At 36.8% G+C, this 19,792-nt stretch overlaps 1 protein-coding gene across 1 annotated transcript in view; it reads left to right on the top strand.

Annotated features, from left to right (window-relative positions):
• vimr2 (vimentin-related 2) overlaps positions 1 to 19,792 on the top strand; it is a 90,019-nt gene that overhangs the window by 34,048 nt on the left and 36,179 nt on the right. Inside the window, exon 6 of the mRNA XM_039766061.1 lies at positions 121 to 249. Coding sequence (XP_039621995.1) covers positions 121 to 249 — 129 coding nt within the window. The remainder of the gene's footprint in view (positions 1 to 120; positions 250 to 19,792) is intronic.

Genomic DNA, 19,792 nt, shown 5'->3' with positions numbered 1-19,792 from the left:
AAAAGTTGGATCCAACAAATTGAAGTATTTAGGCAAGAAGATGATTACATTAAGGTTTTTTTGCAAAATGTTTGTTTTGTATTCTCTTCTGAAATGGTTAATTATTTTTACAATTCACAGCTTGTGGAAGCACTCACTGTTCCTGTCAGTGATGTTCCTGAAGTCAGGGTTGAATTCCCAGCACCAGACGCGACTGACGATGTATTGAATATCAAGTCATATTACAGTGAGCTAGCTGCAAATCTACAGGTCAGGATTCATTTTGCTATACTTTTGTATGAAATCTGTAAGACGACTTGTATAGTTTGAGCACTGTAATAGTTCCACTCTATCATCATTCACTGCTTTCTCCAAAACTAATTCAGCCATTTTAGATTATAATACAAGTTAAAGCCTTTTACCAATTATTTGGGTAAGTTACTGTTTAAATGTATATAATGTAGATTGCCCATCTTCAGAGGTGGGTAGTAATGAGTTACATTTACTCCATTACATTTACTTGAGTAACTTTTTTAAAAAATTGTACTTTTAAGAGTAGTTTTACTGCACCATACTTTTTACTTTTACTTGAGTACATTTGTGAAGAAGAAACGCTACTGTTACTCCGCTACACTGGGCAACACTCGAGTCGTTACTTTTTTCCATTTATACATTAAACTATATTTTTGCAAGTGAGATATTGCCAGTGGAACTACTGCATGACCTATACACCAATCAGACATAGCCATGCAGTCACATGACCATACACAAACTTCCTGCGCCTTGCAGCCTGTGAGAGACTTTTTAGTCATGTGGGGCTCCTGTTCACTGCTAAACGGTCACAGCTTCACTGCAAGAACCAGATCGTCATTGCAAAGCCTGTCTTTTAACCTCATGTCTTTTCTTTGATTCCCTCTTCTTTTTTGTGCTGACCCGTATATATACACTCCCGTCTCTGTTGGCCTTAATCACACGCCACAGGAAGCCAAAAAATCAATTGAGATTGATCGGACCAGCACGTGCAGGTGCGACTCGCTCCAACTACCTCATTAACTCCCCGCGGTTGTGCAATTGCACCCACGGAGAGCGACACGGCTTTATGGATTTCTTTTTTTTTTTTTATTTCGTGGACCTGCTACACCACAAAGTGAATATGCAGTATTATACTGTCAGTGTACAGGATATCTCGTCACTGTAAGTAGTTTGCACTGTTCATGTTACCTACTGTAGGTATCGGCTTCAAAAGCTTTGTTGTGAAAAACTGAGATTTGGAACTTTGTTATTTGTGCGTCTTTTATTTTCTAAAGATGTTATTTATTTTTACTCATTTTTTTATTTTATTATTTGGAAATAGCAGAATTTATACATTATTATATATTTTTGTCTGTCTTATTACAACATTTCTAAAAAATAAATTATTTATTATGTTCAAACAGTTACTCAGTACTTGAGTAGTCTTTTCACCAAGTAGTTTTTTACTCTTACTTGAGTAAGTTTTTGGTGGACTACTTTTTACTTCTACTTGAGTAATATTATTTTGAAGTAACGCTGCTCTTACTTGAGTACAATTTTTGGCTACTCTACCCACCTCTGCCCATCTTAAATATCATTATTTTTAATTACTGAAAAAAATAACCTTTTGATCAATGTATTGCTTTGCTAAATGTTACTTGACCAACCTCCATCAAAGACTTGATGTCCACCTTCTGTTTTTTTTTTACTATAGCTTTTACTAAAGGGTTTCAGTAGGCCCTTCCTAAATGGAGTGCATTAAGATTGAAAATATACAGTACAATAATATCTTATAACTCACTGTTTTATTAGGTCACCTATATGATTTTTATTTTTCCTAGTGTTAAATAAATTAGCAGGGCCATGTTGCACACAAATCACAAACTGGTTTTACCGAATGAGAGCTTGCCGTAACTGTAACAGACATATATAATTGTTGGTGTAATTTGGATAAATGTTAATAAATCAATTCATATTTAGGAGAAAATTGATTTTATATAGGTTAGTTTTTAAGACTAAAAGCATGTTTGTTTAATGCATCTTGGTGCATTACTAGGACACTTCTGTTAAGATTTGTTTTGTCCTCTGTAAAAGAAGACACAAACAAAGATAAAGACTTGGGGCACCACTTTGATGACCCTGTATAATAAGATGAGAAATAAACAAAGAAAACATGCAATAAATGTGTAGTAGTCTTTTCAGACTGAAGGTCTCAATTGAACTGAAACAAGATGGCTGATTTCTGGGTTATGAGTTCAAGTGGCAGGAAGAGGAGGGTCCACGTGAAGACAAATGGAAGTGATGTCAGAGTTGGAGTGTCTTTCAATATCCCATTCTGCAGGAAGAGGAGGTAAAGAGATTGCATTAGTACACAGAGCACCAACACCTGGTCCTACAGATAATTATTATCCCGAGAGCCCTTAAGCTGTATCCCATGCATGCACTTGTCCTACTCGTCAAATTACATGTGACTATAATTGCCTATATTTGACTATAATTGACAGTACTACTGTATGTCAGTCATCAATTGACACTATGGTTTTACACAGACTCCCTTTAGTAAAGCAAACTAAAAATGGATGCAGGCTGTAAAAATAATCATATTGGACCTGACTCAACAGACTGATCCTCGCGGTCTACAGAAATGACCATTTATAAAGCCCATTATTTATTTTCACAAAAACTGGGATAACAATCAGTTTAAAAATTTTGTTTTCTACATTATCAGAAAAAAGGAGAAATAAAAAGATTATTTTGCAAATCTACACTAATAAAAAGGCAAAGCCCTCACTGACTGACTGACTGACTGACTCACTGACTCATCACTAATTCTCCAACTTCCCTTGTAGGTAGAAGGCTGAAATTTGGCAGGTTTATTCCTTACAGCTCACTTACAAAAGTTAAGCAGGTTTCATTTAGAAATTCTACACGTAACGGTCATAACGGTCGACAACGTCCGCCATGTTGAACTTTCTTATTTATGGCCCCATCCTTACGGAATTTGGTAGGCGGCTTCCCTGCGCTAACCGAAACCGATGTATGTACTTATTTCGATAGTATGAGGCCACTGTTGGCCGCCATATTGATCTTTTCAACGTCACTAATTTTCCAACTTCCCGTGTAGGTAGAAGGCTGACCCCATCTTCACGAAATTTGGTAGGTGGTTTCCCTGCGCTATAATGACCAAATATTTTATATCTTTGGACAACCGCCAATGCCTCTAAAACATCTTAGATTGACAGGTGACGATTTCAGTAGTGGACACTTTGATGTTTATAAATGTTTAAACTCTCAAAAGCTGGATGTGAAGTTATCGATGAAACCGGTTGTATACTTACAACGCTTGACAGATGCCGAATGTCTCTTCAACACAAGTCCTACAAATACTGTCGTAATTGAAACAAACCATAAAACTCAAACCGATTATGACAGCAGCAATCCAAGCTGTGAGATTTGAAACAAGATTACTGTTCACATGGCCAACTGTACGTTGCATGCCTAAGAGTAAGCTCAGCGCACAACTTGGTCATATTACAACCGGTGGGCCGTACTGACAACGTGGCATACAAAGAGATCCTTAACAAATAATTATAGGTATATTTTCCCTCAGTTTAAAAAGGTTTAATTTTCTTCTTAATAAAAATTTTAAGACAGTACTTCACTGCTGCGAAGCATGGGTATTTTGCTAGTAAAGAATAAACAGAATTGTTAGCGATCGTACTTAACAGGCTACGCATATGCTTACACTGTGGGTGTCACTATATAGCCTAATATTTCACGAGATGCTGAGTGAGTATGTAGCCCAAACTTAAGGTTTAAGTGCACCTGTTGCTTTTTTATTTTCTTAACAAATCCAATTATTGTCTGCAGCCCAACACTTGCTTGGGTTTTACTTTAAAGGAAACAGGAGGAAGCAGAAAAAATATTTGGAAACTATGCAGGTTTGACTCCTGAACATCTTTAAGTGTGTATTACTTGTCTATTGCTGATACAAATGTATAGCTTATTTAAGCATTGTAATTAATAGAACAGCTGAATAAAGCTGGAACACTGAAAGGTGAGTACTAGGCATCCTACCATACCCAAAATTACTGTATTTATGTGTGTATGTGTGTGTGTGTGTGTGTATATATATATGTGTTTGTGCACATGCATGCATGTAGGTGCTGTGAGAGCTGGCAGGAGTGGATGGCCCCCCCAACAGGGGGTTGTACTATGTTACTAAAATAAATCTCCAATAAACAGATACCTTTTTCCTGAAAAGTTTCTTTTACACTAATGTAAACATTGTTAGTAATCAAGATTTTAACAAATATGACAATTTAACACTAGAATTACCAGAGCCTACAAGAAAGCTCGTAAATCCGACCCACCTTAAATTCATTCTCACCTCTCCAGAGTCTTTTGTCCTGTAAATGTGTCGATTAACAGCAAGCAGCCTGGTATCCCTTCCACCAGCCCACCACTGCAGTTCATTTCGCAAATAAGTTTCTCAGTGCTCAGTGTTTATCTTGTTTATCAAGTGTTGGAGCTTTATAGGGTAAAAATAGTACATCATCATTTGGAATACGTACATTTCATGTCTGTTCCGTGTCAACAACAATCTATGTAAAACATAGTTAACACAGAAACATTTTTCATGTTTTAGTAATTGAAAAAATGTAGACAAGAAATGTATAATGTATTAAGCCTGAAATCCAAATAAGAAATAAACACTTTCATAAAAGGTACAAGTATAACAAAACAAGTGCACTTTTATTCAATAATTTAACCAAAGAAAAAAGAAAGCAGGTTGCGGTAGGCAGTTGATACGACAGCTTGCGCGGTGCAATGCTAAGAACTGCTACCTTCCAATCAAGAGGTCGCGGTTTCAATATCAGCTGCTTCCCAAATTTACCATTTTCAGTAGTGAGCTGCTCTTATTGTTAACTAGCAAAATACCCGCGCTTCGCAGCGGAGAAGTACTGTGTTAAAGAAGCAATGAAAAAGAAAAGGAAACATTTTGAAAATAACGTAACATGATTGTCAATGTTATTGTTTTGTCACTGTTGTGAGTGATGAGTGTTGTTGTCATATATCTATACTAATAAAAGGCAAAGCCCTCACTCACTCACTCACTCACTGACTCACTCACTCACTCACTCACTCACTCACTCACTGACTCATCACTAATTCTCCAACTTCCCGTGTGGGTGGAAGGCTGAAATTTGGCAGGTTGATTCCTTACAGCTTCCTTACAAAAGTTGGACAGGTTTTATATCGAAATTCTACGCGTAATGGTCATAACTGGAAGCAGTTTTTCTCCATTTACTGTAATGGAGATGAGCTTCAACGCCGTGGGGGCGGAGTTTCGTGTGACATCATCACGCCTCCCACGTAATCACGCAGTACATAGAAAACCAGGAAGACCTCAAAAAAGCGCTCAAGAAAACATGCATTATATAATTGAGAAGGCAGCGAAACAATAAGAAGCGAGTTCTGCTACTTCGGAAACAAAGCACGATGTAAACCTACACTTTAAATTAAGTTCATAGACAGGCTGCCGCTGGCGTTTGTAATTTAGTGCCTGCCCATATAAGGCCATCCGTCAGCGGCAATCCAATAGCAAACTGCCACGGGTAAATATTCACGGGTGAAGGACTGTGCTTATGGAGAGGAAGATGAGATGGTCAGGGTGGTGTTTGACACAAACTCAGCGAAACTGCCAGAGAAAGTTTTAAGTGCCAGGACTAAGGTAACATTAAATAAAGCTATGGACATAGCACGAGATGGCACCAGCACAGCTGGGAACCTTCGATGCAAGTACACCGAGTGGCTCACGTGAACTGACGCAGTGCACAGATAAAAGCAACAGTTCCAAAGAGCTGAACAAAACCGAATTACACAATTGAAAAGGCAGCAAAAATATGAAGCGCCTGATAAGCATATTCATAAATGCAGCTACTGTGGAAACAAAGCACACGGTGGAAAAGTCAATGTCCCGCTAAAGGAAGACAGCGTAAAAAAAAACCCGTGCATGCAGTTTGTCACATCACAGATAAAAAGGAAGACGAGCTGTTTATTGATGCAGTAAGGAACTAATCGATGAATGAAACCTCTTATCTTTACAACGATTGACAAACACGGAATGTAACTTGAACACATCGTACAAATACGAGCCTGATTGAAAGAAATAATGATAATCAAATCCTTGATGACAGCAACATTCAATAACACTCACAAAACAATTACTGTATATTGACAATCATGTTACGTTATTTTTAAAATGTTCCCTTTTCTTTTCATAACTTCTACTTCTCCACTGCGATACGGGTATATATATAAATGTATATCTATAGCCCGATCTACAATACATACTTTAGCATAGACAAGCGGTGGCGCAATTGTAGAGTCTTCGCCTCTAACGCCGACATTCGAGGTTCGATTCCCGAGAGGGATGTACTGACTATGTACGCGCTACCGATTCATTTTACCTTCCCATCTCCTTGGTTTGGGACGTATGAAAAATATTAGGTTAACGCAGAATCATGTTACGTTATTTTTAAAATTTTCCCTTTCTTAGCACAAGCACAGTTGAGAAGCTTCATGCATGTACTCCATAACGTTAAAAATAACGCATTTAATCACACTTTCAATTCCAAGCAAGCGGAACTTTTGTCAATGCATGATTTCCTGGTACATCCATTACACTGATGCACACATCACAGCTACAAAAATGTTAGAGTCGGAATAAAGCGCGTTCCTACGACTGATCATTTCGACTACCCGAGCGCCTTGATAAAAGCATGGTTTTGTGCACACTGAAAAGCAAGCAAAATTAGATGCATTACAGAAAGCGGACTTTGTGGCTCTTACTGGGGATCATTGGACTTCCGTGACCGTTAGTAATTCTAAATACATCTAATTACAAAATGTTCAATGATCACACTGTTTTAGCCTAATGTACAAAATAATTTTGGCTAATGTTACTCAGAGTTTAAAGAGTAAGCTGGTCAAATTACCTTTTATGTTTCTGACTTATTTTTTTAAGAAGAAAAACTGCACTTTATGGTGAAATTTTGGTTATTATTATTTAAAGACAATACTATTCTGAAAATGTACTTAAAGTACTTAAACTACCACTTTATTTTTAAGTCTGCCCAATTTTAACCAGGGATGATATTTTTGTTTCTGTTTTGAATTCAAATGCAGTTTAAAAGCTTTTTTCAGAAATTAAAACAGCTTCAGTTTACAATATTCATGTCCATGTCTATTATTTGATTCTGTCGCCCACTAAAACCGTTTTAAATAAAAAAAAAAAACATTTGCGATTTGGGGCAAATTTACGTGCGATTACATACGATTAATCAAGATTAATTCTTACACAGCCTCTAATTAATTGGATTAATTTTTTAATCGAGTCCCACCTAATATATATATGTAGATATATATATGTAGATTTGTATATATATGTGTATATACAGTATATATGTAGATATGTATATGTATATATACGTATGTGTGTATATGTATATATATATAACTGTATATATATATATGTGTATAGATGTGTATATATATGCGTATATATATATGTTTATATGTATATATATGTTTATATATGTGTCTGTGTGTGTGTATATATATATATATATATATATATATATATATATGCCAGCAACACTCATGACAATTACAAAACAATTACATTGTCAATCATGTTACGTTATTATTAAAATGTTTCCTTTTCTTTTTACTTCTCGCTGCAATCGCAGCTAATTTTAGCTATATATATATATATATATATATATATATATATATATATATATATATATATATATAAATAGATATGACAACAACACTCATATCAATGACAAAACAATTACATTAACAATCATCTTACGTTATTTTTAAAATGTTTGCTTTTCTTTTCATAACTTCTTTAACACACTACTTCTCCTGGCCTGGTATTCTGCTAGTATATATATATATATATATATATATATATATATATATATATATATAAATATAAATATAAATATATATATATATTTACACACACACACAAATATATATATATACATATCTATACATATACACATACATATACATACACACATACATACACACACATACATATACACACACATATACACATATATATATATATATATACATACACACACATATATAAACATATATATACATATACATACATATCTACATATATACACACACAGCTATTTCGTATCAGTGCAATACGCTGTTTGTTAAAACGGATGACTCCCGCTCTTACGTGCAAGTCTGCGTGGATATTATGAACTATCGTATTTGTTCAAGTTCTATTTAAATTTTAAATAGAAGGAATTTTTATTTAGTCGACAGAAATATCTTTGGTAGGAATGGTAAAAACAGACAGGAATATTATTCCTGAATAAATCAACTCAAACCTTAAACAACTTATAATATTTTGCTCTCCATAAAAATATATCCTGTCTAAATTATACAAGTTAGAAATAAAGTAAACATTAAAAGAACAAACATTCAAATTTCTTTACTCTTATGTAATTTTATATTTTATAAAAATAAACTTAGATTTTAAATATCCCAAAAGATTTTGCTCTCCATAAAAATATATCCTGTCAAAATTATACAAATTCAAATATGAACATGCTGCATAACAAAACCTAGAAATATAAATAAAATGTGTTCCTTTCAGCAATAACAAATCAAATCATTCAGTTGTCTTTGCTCATATGTCATTTTAGAGCTGGACGCCTGGCATCTTTTTGGCAACAGGTTCGTTTCTGTTTGGTGTGAGGTTCTGTGTTGTGGAGATTCTCAGGATGGATTGCAGGTGCTCATCAGTGAGGCGACTCCTGTGTGCTGTTTTGTTAGTCTTTATCACTGAGAAGAGCTTCTCACACAGATATGTGCTACCAAACATGCACAAGGTTCGAGCCGCATGTAGACGGACTTTTTTTGTTCTTCAAAGTCACCAAAGCGCCGTGCAAACTCAGTGCGCCAGTTTATCAGCAAAGTGCGATTTGGGAACACCGTAGTGACGACTTGGTTTAACATTACTTGGTAATAGGGAAAGTGGGGCAAGTGGTTTGTGTCTCCCATAAAAGCAGCTTCACTTGAAATCACTTTGTGATTGTGCACGGGTTAAAACGTCCGCTGAAGTGTCAGATTCTTATTTAATTCTTCTGCTTTCTGTATCTTCTGCATTGCATTCAGGTCTTTCAGGTTACCCTGATGTTTTGTTTTATAGTGCCGTCTTAGATTAAATTCTGTAATTACAGCCACATTAGCTCCACAAATGAGACACACGGGTTCAGTAAACATATACTCAGCCTCCCATCGGTTTTAAAGGCTCTATTTTCAGAATCAACTTTTCTCTTCAGCATCGTGTGAGCTAGCTTCGCAATAACTTGCAGCATCTTAAGGTAGACTTGATTAACGCGTAAGTGTTCGGCAAGGCAGCTGAAGCGCTGCATTATGGGATCTGTAGTTTATTGTGTTACCAGCGCTTCATATACCCGGCTTTAATAACAATAATACAGTATATAAAATGATCTCGGGGCGGATATAATTACACGCGGGCGGATGTGGCCCGCGCCCTTGAGTTTGACACATATGGACTAAATAGAACTTGAAAAGATATATTTTTCAAATGTGATCGCAATTCAGATAGAGTTGACGCCTACAGCCTGCATGCCTCAATGAGTCATCCTTCCCTTTGCCCTTACTTTTTTACCGTTCATCTAATGAATACACTGAGTATGGCTTTACCAAAACAATCACTGATGGCGAATAAAGTATCCATTATTCGAGTATGTAGATCGGGTTATATATATATATATATATATATACCCGGATATCGCAGAGAAGTAGTGTGTTAAAAAGCTAGAAAAGAAAAGGGAACATTTTAAAAATAACGTAACATGACTGTCAATATACAGTATTTGTTTTGTGAGTGTTACTGAGTGTTGCTGTCATCAAGGATTTGATTATCATTATTTCTTTCAATCAGGTTCGTATTTGTAGGATGTGTTGTGTTCAAGTTACATTCCGTGTTTGTCAATCGTTGTAAAGATGACAGGTTTCATTCATCGATTCGTTTCTTACTGCATCAATAAACAGCTCGTCTTCTTCTTTATCTGAGACCTGACACACTGCATGCACGGGTTTTTACACTGTCTTCCTTTAGCGGGACATTGACTTTTTCCAACGTGTGCTTTGTTTCCGCAGTAGTTGGATTTATGAATATGCTTGTATGTATGAGACGCTTCATATTTTTGCTGCCTTTTCAATTGTGTAATTCGTTTTGTTCAGCGCTCTTTGGAACTGTTGCCTTTTATCTGTGCACTGCGCCAGTTCACGTGAGCCACTCGGTGAACTTAATTTAAAGTGTAGGTTTACATGGCTGTATTTAATGTTACTTTGTTAAAACTTTCTCTCGCAGTAGCAGAACTCATGAATATGGTTGTATATGTCACTGGATTGCCGCTTCTTATTGTTTACGCTGCCTTCTCAATTATATAATGCATGTTTTCTTCAGCGCTTTTGGTTGAGGTCTTCCTGGTTTTCTATGTACTGCGTTCTTACGCTTTTTGAGGCGTGATGATGTCACACTGCGTGAACTCCCACCACGCGTTGAAGCTCATCTCCATTACATTAAATGGAGAAAAACTGCTTCCAGTTATGACCATTACGCGTAGAATTTCGATATAAAACCTGCCCAACTTTTGTAAGGAAGCTGTAAGGAATGAACCTGCCAAATTTCAGCCTTCCACCCACACGGGAAGTTGGAGAATTAGTGATGAGTCAGTGAGTGAGTGAGTGAGTGAGTGAGTGAGTCAGTCAGTCAGTCAGTCAGTCAGTCAGTCAGTGAGGGCTTTGCCTTTTATTAGTATAGATATATGACTTGGGGATTATGATGTAAATATGTAGGAGTACAGCCATTACTCTTAAAAGTTAAAATATGAGTGAGTGAGTGAGTGAGTGAGGGCTTTGCCTTTTATTAGTATAGATATCATACAATAAAAGCATACATTTGATTTGTGTCTGTAACTTTAGTTAAACTTAGTTTTTTTTTCTTCAGTTTTATTCTCTCACTCATTTTCAAGCTCCCACACACCCCCCGGATCTGACACCATTTTCAGATAAAGACTTGGTATAACAAACAAACTTATTTTGTTATACCCCCTCTTTATTTGAAAACGGCGTCAGATCTTGTGCGCGAACGAGACTGGGACTGGCAAAACTGTGGACATTGGATGTGAGTGGTGTGCGTGACTGAGAATGACTGTGGATGTCAATTTGTTTTTATTCAGTTTTATTCTTGAGTGCTCGTGCTCACGATGAATTAGTATGCACCTTCTGATCCATGATGTCAAAGCCGCACTGACAATAAAAAGAGAGACTTAAGTATATATAACATTTGGAATAATTCATTTTATGACCTGTATTGTACATTTCGGAAAACCTTGTTGCACTAATGTAACATTATATTCATTTGCATACCTTCATGCAGTTGTAATCATGATGTGACTGTATAATGTGTGAAGCCTGAAATACAATATGAAATAAACACTTTCACAAAAGGTACAACTATAACAAAACAAGTGCTCTTTTATTCAAGAATATAAACAAAGAAAAAAGAAACCAGGTTACGGTAGGCATTTGATACGAAATCTTGCGTGGTGCAATTTCTAAGAACTGCTGATTCCCAATCAAGAGTTTCTGGGATGGATGCTGGCAGCTTCTCAAGTTTACCGTTTTGAATAGAGAGCTGTTCTTATTGTTAATAAGGGCAGCAGTAGCTCAGTCGGTAGAGCGGGTGGTCCAGCAATCGGAGGGTTGCAGGTTCGATCCTGGCTCCCGGCATGAGAATGCAGCTGTTGTGTCCTTGGGCAAGACACTTAACCTACCTTGCCTGCTGGTGGTGGTCGGAAGGACCATACATTTTATTTGCATTTGTAACGACTGCTGTAAATGTATAGTACTTGTCAAAGTTAACGTCTTTTTTAGTTCTATTCTCACTCACGTTGATGCTCCCACAACACCTCCCTGCCCCCCCAAACCCCCGATCTGACATTCATTCTCAGTCACGCAAAACACTCACATCCACATTCTCAGTTTTCCCAGTCTTGTTCATGCACAAGATCTGACACAGTTTTCAAATAAAGAGGGTGTGTAACAAAACAAGTTTGTACCACGTCTTTATGTGAAAACCGCATCAGATCGGGAGGGGGGGGGGTGTGTGTGTCTGGAAGCTAGAACATGAGTCGGGCAATAAAACTGGGGGGCTGCACTGAATAAGCTCCAGTTTTATTCTCTCAATCACAATCACGCTCTAACACTCCCCCCCGCCTCTCTTGATCTGACTCTAAGTAACAGTGCCGGCGTAAATTCACACCCAATCTGACGCTGCTCGTTTTCAAATAATATTGCATTAGTGCGATGATGTTTGCTGATTCATTTTATACCCAATGTCCCATATATTTGTCTCTTTCTCTTTTTTCTCTGTGTTGCGCCGACATCGTGCACCAGAAGGCGTGAGCTTATTCAGTGCAGCAGGAACACTCAATAAAACTGAATAAAAAAGAATAAAGTGACGGTTAGATACGAAGAAGGCAGATTGACCAGTGTTTGTGTGTCAGCTTTTATCTCTCCAGATCAGAGAATGTCCAGTTCCGTTGCCTCAAAACAATGCTCGCATCTATAGTAATTCCCAGTTTCAAATAAAAACTAAAAACAAATCCCTTGGGCGGTGTATGTATGTATGTGATTGTGACTGAGAGAATAAAGGTGAAAAAAAAGGTAACTTTTACAAGTACAGTACTATAAATGTACACGGTCTGTTACAGACACAAACCAAATGTATGTGTGTACTGTAACAACAATATTAACAATAAGAGCAGCTCACTACTGAAAACAGCAAATAAAGGAGACAGTCAGGATCGAACCGAGGACTCTTGATTCCAAGTCTGCAAATCTTACCACTACGCCATGGAGGCTGTTGTATCATCTTTGAACCTTTTGTGAAAGTGTTTATTTGATCTTTGGAAATCAGGCTTAACACATTATAACTTCATGTCTACATTTTGTCAATTATTACTAAAACATGAAAAACGTTTCTGTTTTAACAATGCGTTTACTCCACATAGATTGTTGTAGACACGGAACACACATGAAATGCAAGTGTTCCAAATACCAATATAGTATATATAAAAGGTGTGATTTTGCTTGACTTCTCACTCTATACAACTCCAAGCAACTGACATGCAGGTAAACAGACTTGAGCTGAGAAAACTGTGCGCTGGTAGGGGATGTGATAGCAGACTGCTTGCTGTTAGCTGCTTATCAACACATTTACAGGACAGTTAAGACGCTGATGGAGAAGTGCAAAGCGATTTAAGGTGGGACGGATCTACAAGTTTTTTCGTAGGCTCTGGTAATTCTAGTGTTAATCCTCCTACCCTATTACACTATTACTGAATGTTGTCTATCCCTAAGCCAAACAAAAGCAGCTTGAATATTTTTCATACAGTAGTCTCCTCTTTTACACGCTCCTGTGGGCAAACAGGTCATCGGTCTGAACTATTATAATGGCCACAGAGTCATGCACACATGTGCCAACGTCATTTGCCTGAACTGCTGCTTTTACAAACAGACTGTTATAAAACTTGAGAGTACCCAAAGACCAGAAATATTCCAAAAATGCCCACTAGAGGGTGAAACGCCATCAAAAGACCCCGGCCAGTAACACAGAAAACCATGTAAAATTAAAAGATCTATTAATAAAAAATGCTTTGTAGCATAAAATCAGCTCCACTGGCATAAAAGGCAAAGGGAACCTCCTAAAGAATAAAGACAATCCGATAGGAAGCCAAATACCAATACAGTAATTCAGTAGTGAGGTTAAAAATCCAGCAATACACAAAGCACATGAACTCATCACTCTCAACTGCAATCGAATGAATCACATGGAACTGTGGGTTCCTCCAGCCTTTGTAAGGCTGCGGGCAATCCCTTGCAGTGATGGCCAGGTAGCTTTACCTGCTGTGGGACTACCCAAAAAAACACATGGAACACAACACGGGCATAGATACATAGACAAAATCAAATAAAAAGAATAATATAGATAAACAAATAACATTAACACAAAAAATCTAAATGAACAATTCAGACGTAACACAATGATTTGAACCCTAGCAAGGAGAGGAACCCTGGCTGAAATATAACACAGAGGTGCATCAGTCTGAACAAACCTCTACCATAACAGCAGTGTCACATAACAGCAGTGTCACAAAATATTTAGTAAACAATAATGTCTATTTTGAAGTAAATAAAAAGTTTAAAACACTCTTAATTATCAGAACAGTTTGCCCAACCCAGAATGCCTCAGAATGTTTGCCATTCTTGCACTTTCTTACTTGCTTTAAAAAAGAAATGCTTATTTTACCATAATTGCAATAAGTAGAGAAACTAAAAAATGTTTTTCTGTTAATTAAATATCATTAATGATACATGTGTACTTTTTAATAGTTTCAAGATTTTAAACATGTTAATGAAAGTGGGATTTAGTTTAGGTTGTAACTTTATATTATAAACAACTAGCAGAATACCCGCGCTTCGCAGCGGAGAAGTAGTGTGTTAAAGAAGTTATGAAAAAAGAAAAGGAATCATTTTAAAAATAACGTAAGATGATTGTTAATGTAATTGTTTTGTCATTGATATGAGGGTTGTTGTCATATCTATCTATCTATCTATCTATATATATATATATATATATCTATATCTATATATATATATATCTATATATATATATATATATATATATATATATATATATATATATATATATATATATATATATATATATATATATCTATACTAATAAAAGGCAAAGCCCTCACTCACTCACTCACTCACTCATCACTAATTCTCCAACTTCCCATGTAGGTAGAAGGCTGAAATTTGGCAGGCTTATTCCTTACAGCTTACTTACAAAAGTTGGGCAGGTTTCATTTCGAAATTCTACGCATAAAGGTCATAACTGGAAGCTATTTTTCCCCATATAATGTAATGGAGTCTTGAGTTGGAGATGGCCGTGGGGGGCGGAGTTTCGTGTGACATCATCACGCCTCCTACGTAAGTACGTAGAGAACAAGGAAGAACTCAAACAGCGATGAGCACAAAGCGCCATTTCACAATTGAGAAGGCAGAAAAACATTATGAAGCAAATGATGCATACAAGCATATTCATAAGTACAGCTACTGCGGAAACAAAGCACGGCGTGAACCGTAAGTTTATATTAAATTAAGTTCATAGACAGGCTGCCACTAGCGTTTGTAATTTAGTGCCTGCCCATATAAGGCCGTCCATCAGCGGCAATCCAATACAAACACTGCCGTAAATATTCACGGTGAAGGACTGTGCTTATGGAGAGGAAGATGAGATGGTCAGGGTGGTGTTTGGCACAAACTCATTGAAACTGCGAGAGAAACTTTTAAGTGCGGGTCTTAGCTGACATTACGAGATGGCACCAGTACAGCTGGGAACCTTCGATGCAAGAACACCAAGCGGCTCACGTGAACTGACGCAATGCGCAGACAAAAAGCAACAGTTCCAAAGAGTGCTGAACAAAAACCGAATTACACAATTGAGAAGGCAGCAAAAAAATATGAAGCGTCTTATACATACAATCATATTCATAAGTGCAGCTACTGCGGAAACAAAGCACACGGTGGAAAAAGTGAATGTCCTACTAAAGGAAGACAGTGTAAAAAAAACCCCGTGCATGCAGTTTGTCACATCACAGATAAAAGGAAGACGAGCTGTTTATTGATGCAGTAAGGAACTAATCGATGAATGAAACCTCTTATCTTTACAGCGATTGACAAACACGGAATGTAACTTGAACACATCCTACAAATACGAGCCTGATTGAAAGAAATAATGATAATCAAATCCTTGATGACAGCAACATTCAATAACACTCACAAAACAATTACTGTATATTGACAATCATGTTACGTTATTTTTAAAATGTTCCCTTTTCTTTTCATAACTTCTACTTCTCCACTGCGGTACGGGTATATATATAAATGTATATATATACCCGATCTACAATACATACTTTAGCATAGACAAGCCACACGCTGTGGCTAATTGTAGAGTCTTAAGCCTCTAACGCCGACATTTGAGGTTCGATTCGAGAGGGATGTACTGACTATGTACGCGCTACCCGATTCATTTTACCTTCGCATCTCCTTGGTTTGGGACGTATGAAAAATATTAGGTTCGCAGAATCATGTTACGTTATTTTTAAAATTTTCCCTTTCTTAGCACAAGCACAGCTGAGAAGCTTCAATGCATGTACTCCATAACGCGTTAAAAAATAACGCATTTAATCACACTTTCAATTCCAAGCAAACGGGAACTTTTGTCAATGCATGATTTCCTGGTACATCCATTACACTGATGCACACATCACAGCTACAAAAATGTTAGAGTCGGAATAAAGCGCGTTCCTACGACTGATCATTTCGACTACCCGAAGCCTTGATAAAAGCATGGTTTTGTGCACACTGAAAAGCAAGCAAAATTAGATGCATTACAGAAAGCGGACTTTGTGGCTCTTACTGGGGATCATTGGACTTCCGTGACCGTTAGTAATTCTAAATACATCTAATTACAAAATGTTCAATGATCACACTGTTTTAGCCTAATGTACAAAATAATTTTGGCTAATGTTACTCAGAGTTTAAAGAGTAAGCTGGTCAAATTACCTTTTATGTTTCTGACTTATTTTTTTAAGAAGAAAAACTGCACTTTATGTTGAAATTTTGGTTATTATTATTTAAAGACAATACTATTCTGAAAATGTACTTAAAGTACTTAAACTACCACTTTATTTTTAAGTCTGCCCAATTTTAACCAGGGATGATATTTTTGTTTCTGTTTTGAATTCAAATGCAGTTTAAAAGCTTTTTTCAGAAATTAAAACAGCTTCAGTTTACAATATTCATTTCCATGTCTATTATTTGATTCTGTCGCCCACTAAAACCGTTTTAAATTAAAAAAAAATTTGCGATTTGGGGCAAATTTACGTGTGCGATTACATACGATTAATCAAGATTAATTCTTACACAGCCTCTAATTAATTGGATTAATTTTTTTAATCGAATCCCACCCCTAATATATATATATGTAGATTTGTATATATATGTGTATATTCAGTATATATGTAGATATGTATATGTGTATATATATGTGTGTGTGTATGTGAAATGAAATTTTGCTCCGATCAGTCGTAGGAACGCGCTTTATTCCGACTCTAACATTTTTGTAGCTGTGATGTGTGTATCAGTGTAATCGTTGTACCAGGAAATCATGCATTGACAAAAGTTCCCCTTTGCTTGGAATTGAAAGTGTGATTAAATGCGTTATTTTTTAACGCGTTATGGAGTACATGCATCGAAGCTTCTCAGCTGTGCTTGTGTTAAGAAAAGGAAATATTTTAAAAATAACGTAACATGATTCTGTGTTAACCGCATATTTTTTCATACGTCCCAAACCAAGGAGATGCGAGGTTAAAATGAATCGGGAAGCGCGCGTACATACTCAGTGCATCCCCTCTCGGGAATCGAACCTTGGATGTCGGCACTAGAGGCGAAGCCTCTACAATTGCGCCACAGCGTGTGGCTTGTCTATTTGAGAATATGTAGATCGGGGTATATATATATATATATGTTCGCAGCGGAGAAGTGTGTTAAAGAAGTTATGAAAAAGAAAAGGGAACATTTTAAAAATAATGTAACATGATTGTCAATATACAGTAATTGTTTTGTGAGTGTTATTGAGTGTTGCTGTCATCTAGGATTTGATTATCATTATTTCTTTCAATCAGGGTCGTATTTATACAATGTGTTGTGTTCAAGTTACATTCCGTGTTTGTCAATCGTTGTAAAGATAACAGGTTTCATTCATCGATTAATTTCTTGCTGCATCAATAAACAGCTCGTCTTCCTCTTTATCTGAGACACACTGCATGCACAGGTTTTTTTTACACTGTCTTCCTTTAGCGGGACACCGTGTGCTTTGTTTCCGCAGTAGCTGCACTTATGAATATGCTTGTATGTATCAGACGCTTCATATTTTTTTGCTGCCTTCTCAATTGTGTAATTCGGTTTTTGTTCAGCACTCTTTGGAACTGTTGCTTTTTGTCTGTGCACTGCGTCAGTTCACGTGAGCCACTTGGTGTTCTTGTATCGAAGGTTCCCAGCTGTGCTGTTGCCATCTCGTGCTATGTCCATAGCTTTATTTAATGTTAGCTAAGACCTGGCGCTTAAAAGTTTCTCTCGCAGTTTCGCTGAGTTTGTGCCAAACACCACCCTGACCATCTCATCTTCCTCTGCATAAGCACAGTACTTCACCCGTGAATATTTAGCGGCAGTGTTTCTATTGGATTGCCGCTGATGGACGGCCTTATATGGGCAGGCAGTAAATTACAAACGCCAACGGCAGCCTGTCTATGAACTTAATTCAAACTTTAGGTTTACACCATGCTTTGTTTCCGAAGTAGCAGCACTCATGAATATGATTGTATATGTCAGTCGCTCGCTTCTTATTGTTTCGCTGCCTTCTCAATTATATAATGCATGTTTTCTTCAGCGCTTTTTTGAGGTCTTCCTGGTTTTCTACGCACTGCGGTCATAGTCAGTTCACGTGATTACGTGGGAGGCGTGATGATGTCATATGAAACTCCGCCCCCCACGGCTTTCGAGCTCAACTCCATTACAGTAAATGGAGAAAAATAGCTTCCAGTTATGACCATTACGCGTAGAATTTCGAAATGAAACCTGCCCAACTTTTGTAAGTAAGCTGTAAGGAATGAGCCTGCCAAATTTCAGCCTTCTACCTACACGGGAAGTTGGAGAATTAGTGATGAGTCAGTCAGTGAGTGAGTGAGTGAGTCAGTGAGGGCTTTGCCTTTTATTAGTATAGATATATGACTTGGGGATTATGATGTAAATATGTAGGAGTACAGCCATTACTCTTAAAAGTTAAAATATTTTTTATAGTCCATCTGTCCTCTGCCCCAACCTGCCCCAAATATGTCAAATCTGCTCTTGGGGGGAAGGAGGTTCTCCCCCAAAGTAACAATAAACTAGGGAGATAGACTGGGGGGTCATTTCAAAATTGAGTTTACAGAAAATAATATGATCATCATGGAAAACCTAATTTAAAGTGTCTGACCATGTTGTGGGTGATTTATTGATACTTTCTGTTCTGTAACTGAAAAATAAATACTACTGAAAACCAATGCTAAAATTTAAAATTTGATTATTATTATAGCACATGAAGTATTAAATATGAATGATGTTCTGGATATTTTCATTTTTGCAAGCTCTTTAAAATTATTTACCAATAGGAATAGGATAAATAGAATTGAATACATGAAGTGATCCTAAGGTGAAAATAATGTATAAAGTTGGAAGTGCAGTTTAGAGTCAAACCTGTGACTTCAAACTTAGATGCTGATACTAAAGGTGCTACTTCCTACAGTGACTTAGGTTAGAGATGAGGAATTAAGGTTAGTTCTAGATCCAGTTCGCATCACCTCACTATGTTCATCACATTTCACTTGTTATACAGTACTAATCAACATTATGTTGGTTTCAAGAACCAAACTAACAACACACATTAAGTGTCTCCTGTTTTGTTTTGTTTTTTAAAGCAATTGAGTGCACCATTTTTAGCACCCCTCTAACTACTGTTATCACTTTCATTAACCTTATTAAACTT

This window comes from Polypterus senegalus, chromosome 10 (genome assembly GCF_016835505.1).
Source record: "Polypterus senegalus isolate Bchr_013 chromosome 10, ASM1683550v1, whole genome shotgun sequence".
Taxonomy (NCBI): Eukaryota; Metazoa; Chordata; class Cladistia; order Polypteriformes; family Polypteridae; genus Polypterus; species Polypterus senegalus.
This window is presented reverse-complemented; position numbering and strand designations above follow the sequence as displayed.